At 35.6% G+C, this 25711-nt stretch overlaps 1 protein-coding gene across 1 annotated transcript in view; it reads left to right on the forward strand.

Moving 5' to 3' along the window:
• col14a1a (collagen, type XIV, alpha 1a) overlaps positions 1 to 25711 on the forward strand; it is a 109158-nt gene that overhangs the window by 70669 nt on the left and 12778 nt on the right. The window contains exons 27-40 of the mRNA XM_088929557.1: positions 1153 to 1296; positions 2711 to 2875; positions 3158 to 3196; positions 3672 to 3810; positions 4530 to 4672; positions 5151 to 5260; positions 9871 to 10029; positions 12327 to 12404; positions 14922 to 15008; positions 16662 to 16715; positions 17473 to 17568; positions 18200 to 18253; positions 20349 to 20402; positions 25159 to 25212. Coding sequence (XP_088785683.1) covers positions 1153 to 1296; positions 2711 to 2875; positions 3158 to 3196; positions 3672 to 3810; positions 4530 to 4672; positions 5151 to 5260; positions 9871 to 10029; positions 12327 to 12404; positions 14922 to 15008; positions 16662 to 16715; positions 17473 to 17568; positions 18200 to 18253; positions 20349 to 20402; positions 25159 to 25212 — 1376 coding nt within the window. The remainder of the gene's footprint in view (positions 1 to 1152; positions 1297 to 2710; positions 2876 to 3157; positions 3197 to 3671; positions 3811 to 4529; positions 4673 to 5150; positions 5261 to 9870; positions 10030 to 12326; positions 12405 to 14921; positions 15009 to 16661; positions 16716 to 17472; positions 17569 to 18199; positions 18254 to 20348; positions 20403 to 25158; positions 25213 to 25711) is intronic.

A 25711-nucleotide genomic window follows, 5' to 3' on the forward strand; every position in this document is an offset into this window, starting at 1 on the left:
CCAGTTTATAATGCAATAAACAACTGTTAGTTTTTATCATTTATAATTAGGCTGACAAATTGGTCCCGCACTTTGGTCACGGCTCAGCTCCTCCAAGATTGCAACCACACGTTGAGAACCACAACTTCGGTTGAGATTTGAGAGAGCTTTAAAGCTGATGGTGTTCTTCTTGCAGTAGCCCAGTTTGTCCTTCACACCTTGTCATAGGTACTAGTTTCATCAAATTCCCTAGGCTGCTTCTTACTTTAATAAGGTGACCCCTGAATGACAGGCATTAGACACTGACAAGTGTCTGTTCTGTGGTTAAACAGCCAGGTCTTGTCAGGCTGAAGCCTCCTGATAAGAGATTCAATTGTAGAACGGTAAAATAACTTTGTGTGGTTCCTAGCATTTTTCCTTCATTGAAACTGCCTGAATATACTGCACATTGCCTTCCAACAAACTGCCTCATACTGTATAGTGCATACAGTTCAAAACATCTACAAAACATGTGATGTATTTAATGTTTAAGTAGAGAAATACACATTTAATGTAGTGGGCTTGTATTGTTTTGTAGTTTTTAAGATACAAAAACATTCTTCAGGTAATATTCCCATGTATTTGAGGCTAGGTTTTAAACTTGATTTTCACAAAGTAGGAGCCACATTTTCAAATGACAATTTCTATTTTTCTATTTTTTTCAATTTTTTCTTTGTTTCACACCAGAGGCTTCCAGCCTTTGTTGGCTGGGGAGGGCGGGGGGGGGGATCACTTTCAATAGTTTTCCACACAGTCTGTTGTGGAGACAAATCATTATTACAAAGAATTCGACTATTAATTTTACAATATTAAACGCACAACTAAAGGCCATCATATACATTACAGTACATGCATTTTCAGAACATACCAATGCCATAAGAGTTTTAGTTTTGCACAGTAGATTAGTGGTGAAACATATGGTTCATCTATGTTTCTGGGAACTTTGTGGGCAGTCTGACTGACCTGGATATCTGGTTGAAAACCACTGTTTTCTTTTGCTTTAAGCTCTTCTGCAAGGTTGATTCAAAAATCATTATCAGTCTTCTGTGTGTCTAATGAGATCAGAACTATAGATGTATATAGTTCTATAGATGATGTCAGCAACAGTTATCCCCCTGTCCACTGTGTCTGCAGGAAGAGCCATCAAGCATGTGAAGGACGCTATCTTCACTCTGGAGGCGGGAATGAGGAGAGGCATTCCTAGAGTTCTGGTTGTTTTGACTGATGGACGATCTCAAGATGATGTCAACAAGGTTTCCAAAGAAATGCAGATGGAAGGTGTGTCAGAGAAGTGTTTCACCTTCTGGTTTATTGTCGTAGTGGCAACATTTTTTTGACAGAATGAAAATCACATGGTGTTCTAAAGATTTTAGCAAAGTGTGCAGAAATAATCAATGTCTTTATTCTGAATTAGTATTTTGTCGGTGTGATGGAAACCAGTTATAATCACATGGAGACCAGCTTAACAAACTGCAAGAGCTTTTAGCAGGGGAACACAAAAACATTAACAATTGTGTCTTGTGGTTTTCCAAATCCATGTCTGTCAGGACAATCTGCTACCCTGAGATTCTGATAATAGTAATAATATATATTTTTTATGTACAAGCACTTTATTAAAGCACACACATTTTACACATATCAGAAGTAGTATAGTATTAAATAATGATGTTATTATTATTATTATAATAGTACCATTGTGTGAAACATGCTCCTTGATAGAGTAAGAACACCTGAATCATAAGACCTCATATTTAAAAGTTTTATCATACTTGTGGAATAAGTCCTTAAATAATAATTATTATTATCTTATACCTGATCAAAAACACCTCAAAATCTATTCTAAATTTCACATTGATCCACTACTGATTACAGACAATGGGAGTTATGTGATGAATCTGTATAGTTTTTGTTAGCACATGAGTCACAGAAGTCTACATATACTAAAGCCTTTTTTGTACCTTAAGATACCCCAGGAAGTAAGGTATTACAGTAATGCATCAATATTTTATGAGGCAGAGCAGAGGTCTCAAACAAGTAATGTTATGCAGGTGGAACAAATGATATTTCTAACATGTTCTTCAAACAACAGCACAGTCAAATGCAGTATCAAGGTTTCTTACTTTGAGCCAACCAGTATAATTTCAGTCACAATTAATTTCTGCAGTCTGATAATTTATGACATTCCAGGACATTTTATTCAGAAATATTCCCTAGCTTGTGATCTCAGTCACTGACGTAAACACTTAATGGAGTTTTTAATGAAAGTTCGGGAGGAATGAAGGCAGCCGCGCTCATTCGACACAGCTGCTGCAATTCACTAATCCTGACGTAAGCAACCGGTCTCCATAAATATCAAACGTCACCCTCTCCTCTTCCTCGTTCGTTTACTGCATCCCTCCTCCACCCCCTCTCCACCTTTGCAGCTACCCAATTGGTCGCATGGGGGTCCTATCCTCCCCGTCCAATGGCCGGGAGGTTGGCCCTCAGCCAAGCGGGTTACGCCAAATCTCCACATCCCAATAAACGATACTAATTTCTCCCAAGCTTTCGGCTGCTGTCATTCCTCGTGAAATCTATTATAAAGGATTCCAGTTTATATACTCCCACTGACATGGCAGGAAAATCTTTTGTGCATGAATATTGGATTCATATGAAGTGTGTCATTAAAGATTCCTGCTTTCTCTCGAAACAGGCTACATCATTTTTGCTATTGGGTTTGCTGATGCTGACTATGGAGAATTAGTTAATATTGCCAGCAAGCCCAGTGAGAGGCATGTTTTCTTTGTGGATGATTTGGATGCTTTCAAAAAAATTGAGGAACAACTGGTAACCTTTGTCTGCGAAGCTGCGTCTGCAAGTAAGAAGTTAATTATATTTGGAAGGCCACTCACATTTTATCAAATAGCCCAAGAAAGCAATGTGAATGTGCAGTTTTATCCACTGTTGATAGTTTCAATAGAAAACAAGGTAAAATGAAATAATGTAACTTACAGAAGACTTTACCACTAACTGCCTGTTATACTAATCACATTATTGAACAAGTCATATAAAAAGTTACATATATATTTATGCCTTTAGTCATATTTAGAATTAACATGAACATCATTTTTTAAACTTTTCTCTCTCTCTGGTTTTTCAGCCTGTCCATCTGTTCTAATGAGTGGCAATACCTTAGCAGGTAAAATACATGTCTCTTTGATTTAAAGCTGCATAGATTTTAAAGCTGTGCCCTGTTGCATTGATGTATGGGAAAGCTTGTAGTCATAAAAGTTTTTTAAGGTCTTTAGAGAACTTTAGGTATAATTATTTTTCAGAATTTTGTCATTTGGAAAGATAATTAAGCTAAATTGTATTGCCAGATTACATCATTCAATGTGATGTTATAGTGTCATGTTTTTCTACTCAGAATGAGGTGCTGTGTATTGAAGAACAATCATCAGGAATATGTCTGTGGTGCTCTTTTTAATGACAATATTTAGAATGTTTGGTTTTTATTTGTAGTCACATCTAGAGGTATAGTTCCAATATATATTCTGTTAGTGTTGTATGACCATAGTATACATATAGTATAATATATCATAACAGCAGTTGCTTCTTAACAGATTCATGAACAGATTTCTTGAATTTAATAAAATGCTGACTGTGTTCTGCAGGGTTCAGGATGATGGAGATGTTTGGTCTTCTTGAGAACCAGTATGCCTCTGTTGATGGAGTGTCTATGGAGCCTGGAACTTTCAACAGCTTTCCCTGCTACAGGCTTCACAAGGATGCCCTCATCTCACAGCCCACAAAGTACGTTCCTCCCCTGCTTCGAGCTATGAAATAAATCTTTAAATTATCGCACAGTAAATAGAGAGTGGAGCAGGCAAACTGGGAATGAAGGCCATAATTCAAAAATCTGAAGTCTCATTGCATTCTTTCAGTAGTCAATATTCTTTCTTGTATTCCTTGAACAGTGAGAATTAATTACAATAGAAATCAGTGAACTAAACACTAATAACATGTCAAATTAATGCTGGCTTTTGTGCTTAGCTCAATACTTTTGCAATGACAGATATATTACTGCTGCGTTTTAGAATAATATTTAGATAAAGTTTTCCTTTATGTTTACAAGGGGTGTTAACATTCGTGAATTACTTTTGTATTTACTTTTTATGGGACCTCCATCATTCCAAGTAAAAAGGAGTCTTGTGTATGTCAGCACCTCTTTAATTTCTTTTTGTCTAGACTTACTGAACACAATAAAAGAAAAATACTTTTTTCTTACAGTATGACTCTGGTGTGGATTGGTGGATTAGAGAACTGTTACTGCTGACCATCTTAAGTATAACAAAATGCTGTATCAACTCGATATAAACTTGAAGGAAAAATATTGACTGAATCAATTCCAGAAATAGGTAAAATTATTAAAGGATACAAAAGGCCTGCAAGTGTGTCCACAGCCTCCTGGAAACTGTTGTCAGAAAGTTTTGTTTTTTCATTGAACTAACTTTATTAATTATTTCCCACAGGTATCTACATCCTGAAGGACTGCCATCAGACTACACCATCTCTGTAATATTCCGCCTTCTGCCTGAAACTCCCCAGGAGCCCTTTGCACTGTGGGAAATCCTCAACAAAGACAATGAGCCTCTCGTGGGAGTCATCCTAGACAGTGAGCATAGCTTCAGCTCTTCAAAGGCTGTGATTGAGAGAAATCCTCGTTTTGAGAACAGTCAGCTAGGTCTTGGAACCAGTGATTTAATTTTTATCACAAGACCTTAAGTCAGAATCATCTCATGTGACTTGTCATGTTAACTATACAGTACCTTTCACTGCATTTACAGATGGGTATGTGACGAAATACACATAAATACACATACAATACGAAATATTTTTATTTACTATTCTCAGCTCAGGATTATTTGAGGAATGTCTGTACATCTGGACTTGCTACTAGTATGAAAAGACTATAAAATATTTTTAGCTATGTGCATTAATTATAGTAGTAAAGTAATTCACGGTTAATAATCATCTTGTTATATACATTTTGAAGTCTGTTTTACTTAGTTGCACTTCATTTTTCAATTTCTATAAAACAAATGCCCAGGGAAATATTTTATTAAATAAATATATCCTTTTTATAAACCCAGATGGCGGGAAAACACTCACCTTCTTCAACTATGACTATAAAGGAGAATTCCAGACTGTGACATTTGAAGGGCCAGAGATCAGGAAGATTTTCCATGGCAGTTTTCACAAGGTTAGTGGTGATTTACTGAGTATACAGGTTAGAATCACAGACTGAGACTGATTTTCTAAGTTTAAAAATACCAATGGAGAGGATGGTAGACACATACTGTATACATGTGTAGAATCCTCATAGAAACCTTGCCAGACATACTGTAGTACACTGCATTATGCTTTTTCTGACTGAACTCTTAAAAAAATTCTGTATTTTTTCCTCATAATGACATTTATTCACACCCTTTAGATCAAGGAGTCTTTTCTGAGATTGAATCCCTTTTTTTCTGAAATATAACCTGGACCTATGAGTTCAAAAAAATGATCTACTGTAGTCCTATTTTACTTCTACCTAGCATGTTGTAATATATATACTGTATATGTGATTGCAGAGCAATTTAATGGGTAATATGTGCTGTAAATTAACATAATGTTGTAATCTGTAGCTAAAAGTTTAACAGACTTCACTTGCTTATAGTTAGAAAAATGAGTTTTTGTCTGAAAATAGTGTTTTCATAATGTATTTCATTCAATTTTCCATTCTTTCCTTTCTTTCTATTGCATGTGCAGAAATAATTTTGTTTCTCTTTGATTCCAATACATTATGTTTCTGTCTCTGATAAATGCTAATATATTCAGGTGCTCCTGTATATCTTGGTGTAACATTGCCTCCTGTTATTATCTGACAATGTGACAAGCAAGCGCAAGTTGGGAAGCTGTACATAAAGATGTGAAGCATCCTGATGTATTCTGACATTTCCTACTGTAACTGTGTTTTAGTTATTAAATCTTTCAGCAGTAACACATATAACACAGTATGATTCCAGAGGCACATTCTTATTGTCCATCTTCCCATTTTCCAAGATTAATCCAATTCGGGGTCGCAGGGGAACGGGAGTCTACCTGAGGCAGGGTACACCCTGGATGGGACGCCAGGGCATCGCAGGGCAGACACATAGACACAAATACAGGCACATACTGTACAGATGCGTACCAGGGCCAGTTTCACAGAAGCCAGTTAATTACCAATATGTCTTTGGACTGTGAGAGAAAACCGGGGGATCTGGAGGAAACCCATGCAAACATTCAAACACATAAAGTTCATGCAGGTAGCACTCCAGGTCTGAAATTAAACCCAGGGGCTTTGCACTGCATGGCAGTAATACTGACGACTTAGCCACTGTGCCACCCACATATATATTATGTAGATCCATAATAATATCCATAATTTAAAATATTTAGGTAATGAACTATAAACAAAATTGAAACATGACTCTGTGTTCCTCTGGTACACTCTTCCCCTAAAAGAAAATATTAAATTTGATTAGAATGTAGGTTAGAATTATACACTAGTCACTTTACCAGAATAGGTACTTCAAACCAGCAAGAAAATGAAACTAGAAGCTAGATGATAAAGAACGGTGCATTCCACTGCTAATAGTCACTTCTTCATGTCCTTAATGTCTTTGTTAATGGACAGGCCAATCTTACTAGTATTTTGACTACTGATGAAGTAACTGTATAGTTTCTTTTTCTTATGTCATTTAGTTATGTGTATGTTATTCCAAATCCAAAGACAGTGTGGATAACTAAAATAATTAAAATGTATTTAAGTGATTTAAAAAGGGATTTTAGAAGTATTCTGGAAGAGTTATATGAATTTGTCTAAACAGTTGTAAAAGTTTTATAATTGATTCTGTAGGAATTCTGTTAATTTCCAGATATATTCAGTGGAACTTGACTATATTTCGGATTAACTGGTGATAATCAAAATAATTGAAATTTCACATCTCTTAATGTAATCTCTTAAACTTTTGCTTGGTATTGGATTTACTGCTTGGATAATTTTCGGCTGTGGTTCAAACTGTCATATATGAATTTTACTGAATCAGTCATTTTTAAATCAGAGCTTTTTGGCAAATTAAAGAAAGGAGTATGATGACTAGCTCATTAACTGTATTATCGTACTCATGTAGATTAAAAGCACGAATATCCTACAGTATGTGCAGTTTGACAGAATTTGAATAGGTAATTGTCCTTTTTCTTTTTTAAATGCATCTGTGATTAAAACGAGAATGCTCTCCATGCTCTCCACACTCGTGGTCTCCTACTGCATAAGAAAAGTTTATCTGTACAGCTTTTTCAAAATGTAAACATGTTTTAGTGAGATTGACACTTTCAATATAGCTGACCTTGGAAGTAATGCACTATGAATTGTTATGACAGCTTTAAAAGAAGAAAACTAAATAATGTGTGCTTTAGGAAACAATATTTGTTTTCTGATGAGCTTGTTACTCTTATAAGTGGAAGTTTATTAGTTTTATAGACATTTTAGTTCATACTATATCATTTTTACTAATCTTATGTAATTAGATTACTTATAGTTGGGTTGAAGAAGTAATTGACATTAAAATATTGTAGTTGTTGCATTTTTTCTTTAGATATTATATTAATGCAGCATAGTTTAAATTAATTCTATCGGACATTGCAATCTAATTTAATGTCTAGGAATTACGAATCATTCTACATCATTATAAAAGGATGAAGTCTTCCTTTGTCATATCATAATATCAAAAAATTATAATGATTTTTCTTTTTAGCTTTTCTTTGTTTGAAGCTCAATTTTTCTCCAAATGTTAAGCACTGCAAAATACATTTATGTCCTAAAAGGAATGATAAAAAACTGTAAAACAAATTTGTACACCAACAGTTAACTGATTTGGAACTATATCTGCCTTACATTTACTAATGCTATTTTGAATAATTGAAAACTTCAGTGTATTCTATGTCTTTTTCAAATGAAACCTCTTTAATATATTTAGTGCAAAAATAGATATTATTGGACTGACTCCTTTCAAAGGGCAAGAAAACTAAAGCAACGATAGTTTTTTGTTGCACGTCTTCACAGAAAGGAATTCCTGTTTCTAGCAGTTATAATTTTAAGAAGATACCATTTTGAAGAACTTGAATCATATCCAATAAAAATGCTGACTTTTGAATTCTTCTCTGCACTGGAAAGGAACAATCTTATACACAGACACAGATGTATCAAGAACTATAATACGGTTCAAGATGGTTTGTGCCTTTTAAAATATTTTAGAGAAAATAAACAAAGTAATTAAGTTTCCAAATCACGGTACTCAAAGAGGTTGGAGGGGGTTTGTTCAACACAAAGGGCAGAATAAATATGGCATTGTAGAAAATGGATCAATGTATCATATTAGCAAATGAAGAATTTATTTTAACATTGGACTCTTGTTCCTCTGTTTGGGTCTCTGATTTTTTCAACATTTCAGTTTTATAGTGACTTTACTTCAAAACCCAAACCACCACTCAGAGTTGTGATATTACATGCATTTAATATTATAACCCTGCTACTGCTTAGAAATGTATGCTTAATTAGAAACATAGAAGTTAATTGAAGTTTCATAACAGTAAATGTTTCAGGAATGCGTAGCCATTAGTAATAACGTGTTTTTTTAGTTATTCTTAACCTATGAACTATAGAGTTGTTTTGTTCTACTAGAAGCCTGTAGCCAGAGCTGCCTTCAGTTGATGAGAATATTGACAGCTACACACAAAAATACAAACCCATTGAACTATAGAAAATTGAATTTCAGTCCAAAAAAACATTAAACTACCTCACAGCTCTGACAATTTAAATGGATCTTGATATAGTTATAAACATTGTCTCACTTGATATTAGCTTCAAAGTCATGTAACTGAAAAAACATATTTTATGACAAACCATTTAAAAATATACTCAGTCACTTGTTGTGTTAACCTTTACCTGACCAAGCTATAATATTTATTTCAGTATTTGTCGGAGCTGATCCTGTGGATAATGTCTGAAAAAGCAACCAAGCAATGGATTAAGTTGATAGCTGATAGTGGCAATTACTTGTATCAAAATAGTATAAAAAAAAACTGAATATAATTTATTTTAGACACAGACAAAAATTCTAAAACTAAATATGATTCAATGTATGGATTCGATCATCATATTGTAATGATATTGTATAAGTAGATTAAATGCTAAAATATCATGTAATTCATTGCAGTGTAATTCACTTGGAGGATATTAAGGATCTGATATGTTGATTGTACAGCCCACAAAGATACAATACCTTCAGTCAACTAGTTAACTACAGCTATTGAAACAATTAAAAAAATCCATATCAAGTCATTTATCTGTTATAACATTATAAAGAGAATCATGGCATTTCATTATCTACTGTATATGACAAACATTCTTACTTTTGTATTATTGTCATAGAATACTATATTATCCTTATCCTGTTGTAAATAAATCTTCTTAAGCCCCCACTACTATCTTTAACCAGAGAGCTTTAACAACACTAATTCTGCTGTCATTCTAATTGCAGCGGTTTTAAATTTGGTTAGATATGTCTTTGGCTAGTGGTGAAACAGAAAGCAGTTATGTCACATACCGTACAGTAAGCAGAGGATATAAATGACCCTTTCAGCTAAGCGCACCCTTACAGTCACCATACTTTGACAGTTAATACTGTCCCTGACAAGAGTCTTTAGAGAATTTCTACACTTTCGATTCAGGTGTCAGGGAATAGGTTTGGCTTTTAAGAAACTCATCATCTGTCTTCTCCACAGCTGCATGTAGCTATCAGCAAGACCACTGCCAAAGTTGTTATCGACTGCAAAGTTGTGGGGGAGAAGCCTATTAATGCTGCTGGCAACATCACTGTGGATGGTGTAGAGATCCTGGGAAGAATGGTGAGATCAAGAGGAAAGAGGGACAACTCTGCACCAGTAAGTTAATACAAGTTATTAAATGTAATGCAATAAATCAATACCAGTACTTTTCCATTCAATGGAATGCCTATAAACACATGGAGGTGCTTTTGAGCTTTTGATTCAGGATGCTATTGCATCTCAAATACTAGAGTTTAACAGCATTTTGGGAATTCATTTATACTTACTGTTGATAAATGCCCCTTGGTCAGTTGATTCACTTTGAATGTATTCATGAAATGTACCCTGGACTCTTAGTTTTTTTGCTTTTTATTAAAAATATTTTTCATTTCTAAATATCATGACAGAATAAGATTTGTTTTTCTAAAGCTGTTTTTTTAAAGCTTTTGAATATTATTCTTCTAGATTTCTAATTCAGGATACAAGAGCTTCAGTTTAGGAGGTGTTTATTGTTTTTTCTTTGCATATGTACTGAGCTTTTTTCATTTGGCTATCTTTTTTATTGAATGTTTTAATTTTTACAGTTACTTTTCACAAACAAAGTATAAAATTTCATGTTCTGTTAATCCATAACATATAAAATAGGATGTCATGCGTGGCAGAGAACATGCAGCAGTCTGGAATACTAATTATAGTATCAACATGCTAATTTAGATTTTATGCAATGAATTAGTTACTGTATATACCAAGACTAAAAATACAATATTGGTTCCACTACTCATCTGGTGCATTTTAATGCCTCGTAGTATGTAATCCAATCTTAAACATTAAATCTTACCCATGTTTACATCCAAAGTCTTAAAATGCATCAGCTTTAACCTAACAGAGATATTAAGACTTCTCTTTACAAAAAATAGTAAATACTGTATAGGATAAATCAACCTCTTTTTGCATGAAATACATAGCATTGTTTTCAATTGATATACAGTAGTACCTCACCTTGAAATATTGTATAGCAAACTCAAACAAGCAACATACGAGCCTGCAAACCAAGGAATAAATCTTAACAGCCCAAACGCAAAAAGTATTATTCTAAAGAAAAAGTAAAAGTAGTATTTTATTGATATTTGTTAATAGAACAAAGTAAACAATTTTGTATTAAAGTGTGTATTGAAGAAATCACTGGTAAAGTGTGTTGCATATATTCTTAAATTTATAGTTATTGAATAGCTAATTTTGCATTTATACTGATTAAGAGAACATAGATTTTTTTTCTTATCGTGCTTAATTATGGTATTAGATTCTGGTTCTTAACTGCATTCAGAAAATGAAAATGAAAGGAACATACTTTGGTTTTGTATTCAAGTCTCTTAGTATTGAATTTGATCTGAATTAAGATATGTGTTGAATCTAATAATCAAATTATATCATGTGTTGTCGTCTTTTGTTTGTATCGGGTGGTACTGTGTAAGGGAAATTGCTTAAAAGTTGTACCTAAACTGTGGGCCTCCAAACAGCTCAGCCAGTGGTGGTACTGAGCTCTGAACACAAGTTAAACTCTGTGGCCCAGGTGTTGCGAATTCGGTTGTGTCAATTCAAATGGGTCATGCCACTGACTGCACAACTAATAGAGCTCCACTGGGGTTTGGGATTAGTCAGACAGGGCTATCTCTGTTCTTGGTGAAACAGTGCATTTTCAATGTCACTTAGGGACGTGGCACTCCTCCAGTCAGTGCAAATCATCCTGTAAACTGGTCTAGAGCTTTCACTGTGTCAAAGGATGAATTCCTAAATGGGTGGGCAGGCCGGAGGAGTACAAGAGGCTCAGTGCTGTGAGCCATGACGTTATGGACAACTTAGTAATTCAGTATCTAAAAAGCACATCTAAAACCCAACTGCAGTTGTAAGATATTTTGTGAAAGACTATAGCATTCTCAAATGACAACATGTGATAACGCAAGACCTGCTTTATTAAGTTTTATTGCATTAAAGGCACAAAAAACAGGAGGTTCCAGGTTAAAAGTGGTTGCTCTGCTTATGTTTAGTCTGTTTCTCAAGGTGATTGTTGGGGATATTTTTTGTTAGGCCAGCTTTCGTTTTTAGTGTACATTAAAAACATTTTATTTAAAGTAACTACTTACCTTCCCTACAGCACTGACAAAGGTAAGGTGTTAGTGTTTTAAAAACATGGTTGTTACCATCCTGTTCTGAATAACGAGAGGTGATAATTAATTTCACTTTCACCCTCTTTACTCATTCTGTCTGTACATCATTTCATTTTGTTCATAATCAGTTTTTTAAAAAATATTTTGTATTGTTGCGTACAGTATGGTAGACTCAAAATAGTGTGCATGTTTCTTTGTCTCCTCGGTATTTATCCTCCGCTGATCTGTTTGTGTTCCCGTGTCCACCAGTTCCAGCTTCAGATGTTTGACATAGTTTGCAGTACATCGTGGGCCAGCAGGGATAAGTGCTGTGAGCTCCCAGGACTGGTAAGTGGGAACAATGTCTGCAGAGATCTGCAGCTCAGTGGGAGGTTCCTTCACAAGAACATCCTGCTAGTTTCATCAGACAGTATTACAAGAATAATTTATGCAGTGAAAGTCAATAGGGATTGAATTTAGAAACTCACGTGAGAGTAAACATACAGTAATCTCAAATAGACACACATTTTCCTTTACTTCACTCTACTGTACATGTTATCACTAATGGTGACATTTTTCTTTTTAAATGTATTGTGATCTTATGTGGCATTCTGTATGTTAACTTTTACTTAAAAAATAGTTCTGATCATTATACAGTGCTATCTCACTGTACTGTGACCTGTTATTGTTTGAATCCCTTTTGATACAGTAAGGTTGTGGTTCACATTTCAAACATAAAACAGTTCTATTCAAATGTTCCCAAATAAACAGTATGGAGCACGTCAATAAATTCTTTCTATACTGGAATTTGCCAGGTTAGACACTGGTTCAAGTGGGAAGCAACATCAGTTTGTGTTGGCTGCAAAGGAAGGTTTATTCCATGCTGGAAAGTGGAAAGGTTTCAGAAATAAATGTTGGATGAATTGAGAAAAGGTAAAATTCAAGCTGCTTTTTCAAATGAACATACTGCAGAGACTACTGTACATTGTGTGGTTGCTTGAACACAAACTAAAACATTTTCAAGATTAACTCCAGAACAGGCTGTTTGAAGAACAAAAAGTGCTGTATTAAAGACAAAGAATCTCTTTTATTTGCTTCATGACTATAAGAATAGCGAATCCCACTGTGTTATAATATTATGAGCACAGGCAGAGAAATTTAAGAAGAATGTAAGAAAAGTTATGAGGAGGTCATTTGGCCAATATAACCATATTGGTTTAATCACAGTGAAGATCAACACAATCTTAAAGCAAGCATGGGGTAGCTGTCACTCTTGAAGAAGAGCCATTACAAGGGTTTCTGTCTGTGGAAAAATCAAATCATGAAGATTAAGAGTTGTATTAAGATATTTTTAAAGCACTGTTTTCTTGTAAATGGAAAAATGCCTCACAATCCATAGTTCTTACATGTAAGTACTGAATTTCAAGAAGTAAAATGACTAAGCTTATGGACTGTTGCCTTTTTTGAACATTTTCTGTAGTTAAAATTCTTACCATCTTATCTAAAATATTATGTCAATTTTCTTATTTTTTACCTGTTTTACTATCTGAAATATGAGTGCTTAGCAATTTGAAATGTGTACTTTATAGTAATATACAGTACTGTAGTAGCTGCAATGCATAAAGACTGGCAAATTATGTATTTTTAGACAATGCTACAATTCTACCCCCTTCCCTTTTCCTAGAGATGTGCGATTTGAGGCATTTTTAATTTTTAGGAGGAATACAGGAAAATAATGTGTATAGTTTTATTATGTAGCATTTTAAATGGAGGAGCTCTGCAGCCTTCTGTCAGATCAAAAATGCAGTTGGTGGGTTTTAATGAAAGGTAAACAGAGGAGCAAGCCTATGAATTTTAATAGAATCTCAAAGCACACGCACTGATTATTTTTTTACATCATTGTACTCAGATATTTTTAACTTTAAACTGTAACATACAGGCCTTATGAGTCCCCTCTTCTGACATTTTATCTAAATGTAAAATCCTCCAAATTTGACTTTATTCCAAAAAGTGTACCATACATTACAGTTTAATAATAATAATAATGATGGGTGTCTGGTCAGGATTCTGGCTGCCAAATTCTGAACATATTTTTATTCGGTTTATTCATTGTGTCATTCAGTATAGTTTCTAAATGTAGGTTATTTATAGATTTCAATGTAAAACAGTTGGAATGGTGTCTCCTACATGTATAACACATGGTTTATTAATTTGGCATTAAGACTTTCATTATACGGCAGAACACAAATAATGCAGTCCACCCAATAGATCCTAGATCATATTATAATAGGGTAACACTGCATTAAGGTTATTCAGATTCATGGTAATGATCATGGTCTTGCAGTATACACTGTATACTGTTAGGTAGTTTTCATAATGTACAGTACAAATTTATTAATGTGAAAGTATGATGAATTATATTGTTCTGGGTGGCAGTGATATATGCTGTATTAATACTGGCAGACAAATGCAATAATAGTATAAACAACCTTAAGAATGCAAAACTTATATTTAGAGTACAGATTATATACAAGAAGCTCTCTGTAGAAACCTGTAAGTTCTTGTATTTTTACAAGGGTTTTGTATTTTTAATCCTGAGTATTAAAAATACAAGCTTTTTTTTGGTAAATGTGCCAATCACGACTTCCCAAAAGTGATGGAATTTGCGGAACATTTCCGGAACACAGTTGGAACATTTGATCTCTTATTTAGTCAGTGTCATTGTGTCATTTAGTCAGTGTCATTGTGTGTGTTTTTTTCATCATAGTTACAAACTAAACCAACAGGTGGAAAGCAGAGAGCATGGAGAAGGCAGTTTCACTCTGATTGTGTGTCATGTGTGTCTGTGTGATTTGTGTGTTGCAGAGAGTAGAAGAGAACTGCCCAGCCATGCCACACGCGTGTACCTGCTCTCAGGACAGCAAAGGACCCCCTGGACCCCCGGGAGCATCTGTAAGGAGCTTCATACCCTCTGTGTTCGAGCGAGTGAGGCGTGAATACACACTGCGAGAGAACTCAGAAATTCAGCTAGACCGTACTTTTGATGTGACTGTTATTATTGTTGGATCATACATAGGTCTCTTCCATTGTTATTACTGGATATAGGCATCCTTTTCACTTCTCTTTGAGCTGCTTCTGGCCTTGTATTGTTTTTTTTAACAAGTGGAAGAAGGAAGAGAGGAGCAGGCGGGGATGGACCAGATCAGGGAATTTAGAAATGTCACGTTAGTGCAGAGTATCGATTCCATCTGGAATACAGTGTCTGTTTTTTGAATCCGATGGGGGAAACGTTTTAGAATACTGAACACCTGATGGCAAGAAAGGTGAATATGAATTTAAATAATAAAGCGTGATCTGTTTTATAATATCTTAGCTTCATTTCTTACATATGTTAACACATGATTAGTTCCAAGCTGAGTTATTTCGAAGTTTTAAACAGATTTTGCCACATTCCCCTTATTGTTTTTGTAATAATATCCCTACACTCACGAGGCGTTAGAGCACTTGTACTTTCAGTACTTTCTTTTACTCATTCATCCATCCATTTTCCAACTTCTACTTCTGACTCGGGGTCTGGCAAGGGTGCTAGAGCCAGGCAGTGGGTGCAAGGGGTCACAGACACAGACATGCACACATTCACACCAGGGCCACTTTCACCAAAGCCAATTAACCTATTAAAGTGTCTTTGGACTGTGGAAGGAAACTGGAGGACCCAGAGGAAATCCAACATGGGATGAATATAAAAATTAGACAATTGAACCCAGGACCCCAGCACTGCAAAGCAGAGCAGCAAGTCTAACCACTATGTGATCGTGCTTCCCTGCCAGTACTCTTAATATACAGCTAATATAAGATCTATAGCAAAAGTTTATATATGTAAATACAAATTACAAGGTCTGTTTTATATCACAGAGTAAATATACCCTTGTTATTCTCTTTCTGAAAACCACTGCTGTTTTAACAACTCTATCTATTCAGTGTTCTATAACCCATTAGCCTAATTGATTTGTTATCTATTGATTTTGGCTACATGCTGAAACTTTATGATTACTGACTTGAAAGTTTTCAGAACTGCACGGCAAATTTTGAAGCCCTCTGGGTGTAATTAATGTGGCTGCACAGAACTAACACAACAGGAAGAACGACAATTATTCTAAAGAGCTTGCAGGAGTAATTGTAGTAACTTGCAGAGCTTAGTGCCTGGAGTTATAGTGCTGCTGACTACTTTATTGTTAAAACGACATCTTGGTTAAGGGTTGGCATAATTGCCCTGTGTGGCTGAAGACCTAATGAAACAGATTGTGTGAGTTCATGAAAGAAGTGGGACCTCATTACTTTTGCTGCTCTTAAAGTTGTGTCTTCTGCCACTGTGGTGCACAAGACCATCTGCAGAGTGTCCTCATGTCATTGGAAAAAGGGAAAATACTGTCATATGATGGCTGTCATTTAAGGTCATTTCACCCAGGCTCTTTCTTCAATGCTGTTATAACTTCTTTAATCCTTGGATGAATGGGGGAAAGTATCTTTATAAAAGTCCAGAACCTGGATATGCGGGCTAATTGGAAGTGTTCTCAGTGTTTCTCACTATGTGTGTTGGAATTACAGGGTGGTCCTGGTATCAGAGGCCCAAGAGGAGAACGTGGAGAACCAGGCTTAGTGGTAAAGTATATTCTGCAAGATATAATTTACACACAAAATTCAAAAGTGAAAATGGCTGTAAAATATTTAAATATTAGTATGGGACCTTAAGGGATTAAAGTGAGTTCACACTTTAACAAAATCCTCATAATGGGCAATCATCATATTTCCTATGAAACCCATTCTCTGCTAATATTTGACAATTACCTGTTTGAAACAGCCGTTGCTGTACATTATTTTCACCATCTGAGAAGGTGATGTCCCTAAGGGTTGTCCCCCTTTGGACTAACAGACATCCAAGAAGTTTTTTACGATTTGGTAAAGAGTCATGGGAACAACCAGGTATGTTCTCATTGTTCCATGATTGACCATTTGGAATGACTCAGGGATTAAGGATTAAGGCAGTCATGTCCATAGTACGGAAACTCATTAAAAAATAAAGCATTCTGCTATGATTTCTGTATACTGCCCCAAATACTTGTTTTTATCACTGTGAAATTTACAGTGGCTGGAAAAAGAGGCTGTGACTGAATGGGCAGAATGTAGTAAACTCTTTGATGAACCAGGGGTTCTGTCAATGGCAATTAAAAGCCGTCTGAGCAAGTTGTTACAAACAGTGAACTGCCCCTTTTTATAGCATGTAATAGCTTTTAAACTGGTAAACGGAACTCCTTGTTTATGAAGTAGACTCTCCTTGGAACATGCTGAAGACTTACTTTTGTAGGCGATTTTCTACCCATTTGCAGGGTATCCTAATTCAACCTTTTCTCTGTGACAGGGACCACAAGGGCCTGCAGGAGACATTGGATTGCCAGGACCCCAGGGCCCCCCGGGGCCTCAGGGACCCAGTGGACTTTCCATTCAGGGGCCCCCGGTAAGACAGGTGTTTCCATCAGACAGGCCAGAACTGGCAATAAGTAAGGAAGGAAGGCCAGCCTAGGGTTAGGGTTACAAGAGCCTTCCAATTTTGACTCAGCTTCCACTTGAAATGTCATAATTGAGAATGTTTACCGAATCAAATGGGTTTTCTTAACACTTTTATTATGACCCAGTTTTGGAATCACAATTCCTGAGGTGTGCAATAAAATGTACTTTTGGTGTTATGTCACAACATTTAGACTGAAATAACATTCACTTTGTTAATGTAAAGTCTTAAGTGGAAATAGTTGCCAGCTGTGAAACTTATTTTATTAATTACTCTAGAGATGCTGGATAATGTTAAAACATTGGAATCTGTCCACTGAGTTCTTTACTTGTAAGTGTTTTAAGCAACAGCAATAAATGTGTAAAACCAGGATATACTTAATTTCATTTTGAACCTTTGAAGCAGAAATTATAGCACGCATTTGTTTTTACCAGCTTTTTTCTCAAGAACGCAAAAATAAAATATATATATATTTTTGATTGTGGTACAGAGGTGCCCCTGAATTAGAATAGAACTTTTTAGATACCGTATGCTTGTGTGTTTTTGATTGTGAGGTGATGTGTGCCTGACTATTTTTCAGGGTTCTCCTGGAGAGAAAGGGGAGAAGGGAGAAAATGGCCCACCAGGAACACAGGTAATGTCACATTTCTAGAATTCACATCAAATTACGTATTTTCAACATTTGAAGTGCACATTTTCAGCAAATTTAAACGGAATACCATTTCACCGATTCACATATTACCCAAAGAATAGAATACTTCAGATATTATATTGTTTCATGCTTAGTTTTATACCAGTGCTTAACACTGAACAAGATATTGAGATGATAATTTTAAAGGTGTCATTTGTCACTCCCAACATCATAACCTCACGCTGAGTGCAACTTCACTGCACTGGCAGGGGGTGAAAGCTGTTATAGCACAACAGTGTACTTATGTATTTCCAACTGCTATTAGATGTTTATATGCAAGTAGTTGTTTTTTTCAATACTCACATTTTAAAGAGAAATTAGGATTTAATACAGTGCCATTTTGTTGTTAAGATTACTGTTAAGATCCTGAAGTTTTTTCTTCTGTCTATTTGTTTCTACAGTATGTATGAAATTGCACTGACACTTTTTTAAAGGTTTCATGTCTCGAGAAGCCCTGCCCTGGCAATTATACATAACAGGTCAAAAAAACGTTAGGAATTTAATTTTAAGTGTGAAAAATGAGTTCTCAGTTCTAAATATTTTTTGAAGGCCAAGAGACATGTTGCCTATGAACTTTAACGAGGGACAGCTTCTGTTGTTACACTGTGATAATTGTTTTTCTCACATTATTAACCTGTAGGTTTTACTTAGTTTATTTTGTTTTGTACAAAATGATTTGTAAGAAGCTCTTGATAAGAAATTATCTTAGAATATTAAGGAAATAGTGATATGAACATTTATTTTTTAAATTGAAGTTTAACAGTGATATCACATCAGTCTTGTATCCTAAGAAAATTATATGTGAGTCATTGTACATATTGTAACTGAGTTTATAAATTGACAAATGTTATGCAGAACTGTCTATTTTTACAACCTTTAGTGTGGTTTTCTTTTCTTTGCTTTTCTTTCCAGTAAAAATCTATCTGACATTTCTAAATGTTTAAGCTCCTCCATTCACATGTTCTTTCAAAAAAAAAAACAGCTGTAATTGGAAATGTATAATCAAGAATGACTGAAGAATTATTAAAATGCGATAAGATAAGTTATTTGGGAATTCCTTCTTAAGAGGTGTATTGTATTTTGTTGTTTTTGCCTTCTGACAGTTTTGATTTGTACTGTACAGTATTTCATAGAGAGATACATATTCACTCATGTGTCTTTCCTGTTTGGTAGCTAGAAGCAAACTGATCCGAGTTTCTCAAACAACTGTTTTTTGAAAGAAGCCAGGGTATTTGCTTTAAGAAAATGTCTGTGTTGGCTTGTTTTAAAAGTACTTCCTTGTAGTTTCCATTTGTGTTCTCTGGTTGGAGTTCCACTGCTCATTCTCAAGAAGTCCAAGGGGGTGTCTTTTGTGAACGCTTTCAAAGACTTTAAATACGTCAATACCTTACTGATTGAATTGCAGGAATCTTTGGGCAGAAGCAGTAACAAATTCATAGATACATTTTGTTATTTTGACGTATTGTAGCAAACATTTATTTCTAATATGGAGCTGATCAAAATATTTTGACTATTTTACGCACAGTAGTGTAATATGTTACATCCGTCTTTCACCATATTTTCAATGAATTAACTCCACTAAAGAACATCTGCGTAAGGTACAGTTTATATTGTGAATGGCACACATGTATTATGTAATTTTGCAAAAACTCAACAGAACTCAACTGCTATTAACAAATACAGCCTTCCACAAGTGCTACTGTATATACCTGTCCAATACATTTAAAGCAGCATTACCAAGAATTGATGGCTACATGAACTCTTGGTCTTAATTGAATTAAATGCAACCAAAAAACATGTATGTAGGTATGAACAATATTTGATGCTCTATTCAAACCCACGTTTTACAAGCCAGAGGTACATACAGTGCTGACGGGAGGGTCACATTTATCTCATTCCAGTGAAGATGTGGCAGAGGCTGTCCCTGGATGCTACAGTGGAGAAATACTATATACTACCTTACAGTGTTGTCTGGTACCGATTTAAGAAATTAACTTCTTGTTTTAAAACATTTCTCTTTCTCAATCTTATCTTTCAGGGTGTCCCCGGATCACCTGGGTCACCAGGAAGAGATGGCATACAGGGTCAGAGGGTAAGATTTCGCTACACCCTGCAAATACAGTACATGTCACACAGACTCAAGAGGCCATAATGATTTCTCTAGGTTCAAGAGCCACGGCAGTGCTAAGGAAATTGACAGGACAAGCACACATTTGTCCCTAAGTCAAGATATCAGCTCAGTATAGATTTGTTTTGTTCATTATTTATTCATTTTTAATAGAAAATAGCTTTTGGTAGGTGAATCTAGATAATTCTTGCTTGCTTGCTAAAGATGAGAATTCCCCTGGAAATAATTTGAAACCTTAGGTGTTTTAGACCTTAACTTGTCTTGTTAAGAAAGAAACATTTAAGAATATTTTACCTTTCAAAAATTGTTCTACAAATGCATTTTGAAATGAAATTTGAAATTAACCCAATGAGAGTTAAAAAGAATCATAATATCTTCCTATTTTCCCACAATAATCGCACAGTTTAGTTTTCTCCATGTCTGTTTTGAATTAAATAATTTGGAATAGAGTTGTACTTTACAAAAAGCAACATAAAAGCACTGATGATCATGTGCATTTGAGCACAGGCATAGATACTTGAACAGATGCCTTATTCCTTGAGTATACAGTACTTTGAAAAAGGTTGTGGCTTGAGAGTTTCCTAAAGAGATCAGTCTTTTTCCTGATTTTTTTCTCTCTGACTTGTAATGCTCATTATTCCCCTCTGTGGTTAATCTTCACTGAAGAGCTGCTTTCTATAGGAGCATACTACAAAATGTTTCATTACTACAGTGTTATCTTATCTCAGCTTTCAATATTTATTTGATATTATAATAATAATAGAATATTTGATAGCATTAGGATTTCTAACACCATTGGTGTCATATGTGAAGACCTCAATATTAACCCAATAATGTACAGTTGTATTAAGCTGCATTAATTTATGTTATCTGATATCTGCCTGTATTTTGTCCTAGAACATTCTATGACTGCATGTTTCCAATTATTTAAAATACAGCTAGTGCAAAGCGTACTACATGGTCTTTGGTAGTGTAAGTTTAGATGGAAAAGGCTCTCCATTCTTCCTGTTCTTTCAGTGACATCAGTGTTGCCATTCTGAAGGTAACCTTGATTTAAGCACACATTGTTCCAAACCATCTCTGCCCTTACAGAGCTGTAGGAACATAAAAGAACATATTTTTGATAACGGCAACATTGATTAGAACAAAGAGAGTAACAGTGCTAATGCATAATTAAATGAATCATAGAGCTGGTATAACAGTAAGCTTTTAGTCTCCCTGTACTCTTTTTCTTTTCACATCAGTGCTGTTGAAGAACTTCTAGAAATTCATAATGAAAAGGCATCATCTGAAATAACAGATCATTGTTAATTATGGGTACGGAATTGCCTTGGGAGGCAACCAGACTTGAGTAAGAATAAACCAGCTGCCTTATACACTCGAAAAGGTCTTTTTGTTCATTAAATGACTATTAATGCAAATATTATTTTATTGCCTTTATGAACTAAGGTGAACTGTCCTCAGGCCTTTTATTTTTAAAACTTGCTCAGGTTTAAATTTACTTTCGGTTCTGAAATTTCACTGCATTGTTCAAATTCTCAGTAAATGTTAAAACTGTTTATTAAAACAACAGAAGGGTTTATTGAGTGATTATTGTAATGTTAGTATTGTATTAATTGATTATTGTAATTTTTGTTGTTCTTAACCATCATCTTTCTGACTGCTTTGACCGATTCACAATCGCAGGGGAGACAGAGCTCTGTACACTCTGGACAGGACGCCTGTCCATTGCAGGACACACACAGACATAAACATATACACTCACACTCATGTTCACACCAGGGCCAGTTTTCCCAGAACCTAAGTACAGTAACCAACCAGTATGTCTTTGGAATGTGGGAGGAAACCAAAGCACCCTGTGAAAACCAACACAAACATGAGGAAAATGTACAAACTTCAGATTGCACCCCAGGCCTGGAATTTGGTCATGTCATTTGCCAAACCTCTTTATATCATACGAAGCCGGGGCCTAGGCATTCGGACCCACACAGACCACAGGGTGGGCGCCCCCTGCCGGTCCCATTTACACCTCTTCCAGCAGCAACCATAGCTTCCCAGGAGGTCTTCAATCCAGGTACTGACCAGGCTCAACCCTGCTTAGCTTCAGTGGGTAGCCAGTTGAGAGCTGCAGGGTGATATAGCTGCTGGCTGTATTTGGTATTATAACGGATTCATTATTTTTATCATTGATTTTTATATTATTTTCTTTACTAGAATTTTGCAATGCTATTGTACAACAGCTTGAATCCATAGAGTGCCGTTATTGGCATCTAAGCAGCCTGAAAGAATGTTTCAACCTCACATAATTATTGGCCAGTGTGTTGTGCAGTAAACTACAGACCTGGCTGACAACCAAACAGAATGCGGCAGAATACAATGCATGCATAACAATAACCTGAATTTTAGCAAACCAAATTCTTGTGCTGAATTACTGTATGTTTGAATGACAACTGGAACCAGAAAAAAGCACCTGAAGAAGGCTCCACAGCCGAAACCTATTACTTGTATCTTTTCTGTAAAGTATATTGAAGATGGGAATAGCAAAAAAGGGAAAATGAATGTCTCGGTGTTATCTTTTGGTCTCCATTTTAAATATGGTCAAGTTAGGCTCTGCAACTGCTTATCTGCTACCAACCTCATTTTTAAAGAGGAGAAGAGTCAGATTAGACTGGGAGCTTTGAATCCAAGTTGTGCCTCTTTCCAACTGTGCCATGTGTTTGAATACAAGCTGCCATCAAAATCTGGCAGAGAAGAGTCCCCATGGAGATAGTCATTGTGTTCTCCGGCAATGTCTTTATGCGCTTGGCCCAGTTATAACAGGACTGTATGGTGTATGTACTGCATGAGTCAGGCCAGCCTTAAGGTGCTTCATATTTTGAACAGTGTAAGTAATGTTATCTGGAACAGTTGCAATTCACAGTAGATTATCACAACTATGAATCCAGGTATAATTCAATAGTATTATGATTTTCAGAGGAACTGTCATTTGTAAACTTCTTTGATATAGGAAGTTGCAATTTAATTGTATCCTTCATTTTAATGTAATCACATTTTACTTTGTGTGCTGTTTTGAAAGTTTTTAATTTTTCTCTTTGAACTACCTAGGAAATTACCATCTCCAACAGACGGTTTTAATTCTGCTAAGTAGTGTGGTAGGGAATAGTATTTATTCAAATAACAGTCTATTTTTGCAACCAGTCCCATTATAAATGGGTGCTCAAGCAGTTACAGGTACTGAAAGGCCACACCCTATCAAGTTACTTGAATAGGATTTTTGTCTGCGGTTGAGTACTAAAGGGAGTGTGAAAGAGCTGAAGATATTTACTTTGACAGTAAAGTCAAAACAAAACATTTCATCCTAATCAGACTGCTTTACCCTGAGGTTTCAGCTTATCTTTATGCCATGCCATTAAAATTAATATATTTGACTTTAAACTGAAAGGCTAGGAGGCCTTCTGGAATGTTATAGAGCTAACCCGAGAGCTAGTGGAAGCTGAAATTAAACTTCCTCTAGGTCCATCAGGTAGTCTGCCTTCAACAGATCTCATTATGCTAACTGAATGGAAAACAGTATGAACCACAGACCTTTATCTTTTTTTTTCTTTCACTGGTTCCTGTGCAAAGGTTCCTGGTGTGATGTAGAATAGAAGGATATTCGCCATTGGTGCAGCATTATCTCTGCCTTTTCAGTACAATCTCAGCTGCTTCAGAAGGCAAATACAGTATCCACAGAACTATAGAGTCAGGTCACAAGTCACAAAATTGTAACCTTTCCGTATAAATATTAAATAAATTTTATGAAAAGCACATCCTTATGGAAGCTTATGGAATCAATGAGAGATGTTAAGCTTGCTATATCTAATTTAGTATGCTCTATTCTCATTGTTATGAAGTCTAAATGGCCAGTGGGTTCACTAATAAAGACATCAAAGTCTTTAGTGCTGCTGTCAGTCTCTTAGCTACTATACAGGTGTGCCCACATAGTAATTACATTCTACTGATCAAAGCTGCAGTGGGCTGTGTGAGGTTTTTTTTTCTGGATCAGGTAAATAAAAAGAGCATGTACACCAAAAACTAAGCATATAATGAGTTATCTGAACTGAAATATCCTTAAAGTTAACATTTGTTTATCAAACTACTTCCTATATTTAATGTTGTTTTTTTCCATTCAATTCAGTTTGCATGGGAGGCACAGCAGGTCTGGTATTCCCTTTAGTGAAGCTGCCAGCTGATGTGAGCTGTACCTTTTCCACACCCCACATCTGTGTTCATGGTTTCTTATCCGTTTTCCTAATTTGCAAACTCATAAATAACCAACCTTTTGCTCAACCCAGAACATGGGGCTCGAACATTTCTTAAAAGATAAAGTTTTAAGAAATGCTCCACGTTAAACTTTGGCAACACAAATAATTGTGTCAATGCCAGCATTTAAAGCTCAGCCAAAGAAATAACCTCATTGACCAGCATGGGAGTGTTTGCGGTGCTGTTTTCTTGTACTGCTCCTGTCTTCATGCTCATCAGATTTTGCTTCTTATGCTCCTGTTTTTTCCCTTTGTCACCTTACAGTTGCATATTAGTGGACAACATGTCAGTATTTTTCTTATGGACATTCATGTTGCACATTTGTCCGGAAAGCAACAGTACTTAACCACAGTACTGAATTTTCTTTGTGATTCCCATTTTGCTGAAAACCGCCAATATTTCCATTGTTGCCCTTCAGGGAATGCCAGGTAAAGATGGACCCCAGGGACAGCAGGGCCCTCCAGGACCAATCGTGAGTATCCATTCTTTGTTTGCAGTAGAAAGATGAGGAAAGCCTGAGCAGGGAATTCTGGTCATGTGTGAGAACTGTCAGTATTTGCGTCTTTTAACAAGAAGAAGCTCTTTTCAGTCTGTTTCATATTCCAATATTACTTGTCCATCCGAATATTGAGACTAATATTAGACTGTAGTGTATGTTGTGGCTTGTTAATCGGAGGAGATTTAGTGTTAAGTTGGTAAGTTTAATTTTAGCCTTTCTTCAGTGATCAGCACATATTGACCTTATGGAAATTGAAAAAAGAGCTTTATGAAGCACGAGTTACCTTTCTGAATGCAAATGGCTGAAATGAAAAAGAGTCTCTCGGTTTTAAATAAATCACAGAAAATGGAGAGAAGTTCAAACGATGAAATGCAAATAATACAATAAACTCCCTCTTATGTGGAAGAAACGGGGGAGGGGGGATTTCATCTCTGTTTTAATTAGATGAGATTGAAGCAAACTGATACGCAGT

This window comes from Atractosteus spatula, chromosome 12 (assembly GCF_055471065.1).
Source record: "Atractosteus spatula isolate fAtrSpa1 chromosome 12, fAtrSpa1.hap1, whole genome shotgun sequence".
Taxonomy (NCBI): domain Eukaryota; kingdom Metazoa; phylum Chordata; class Actinopteri; order Semionotiformes; family Lepisosteidae; genus Atractosteus; species Atractosteus spatula.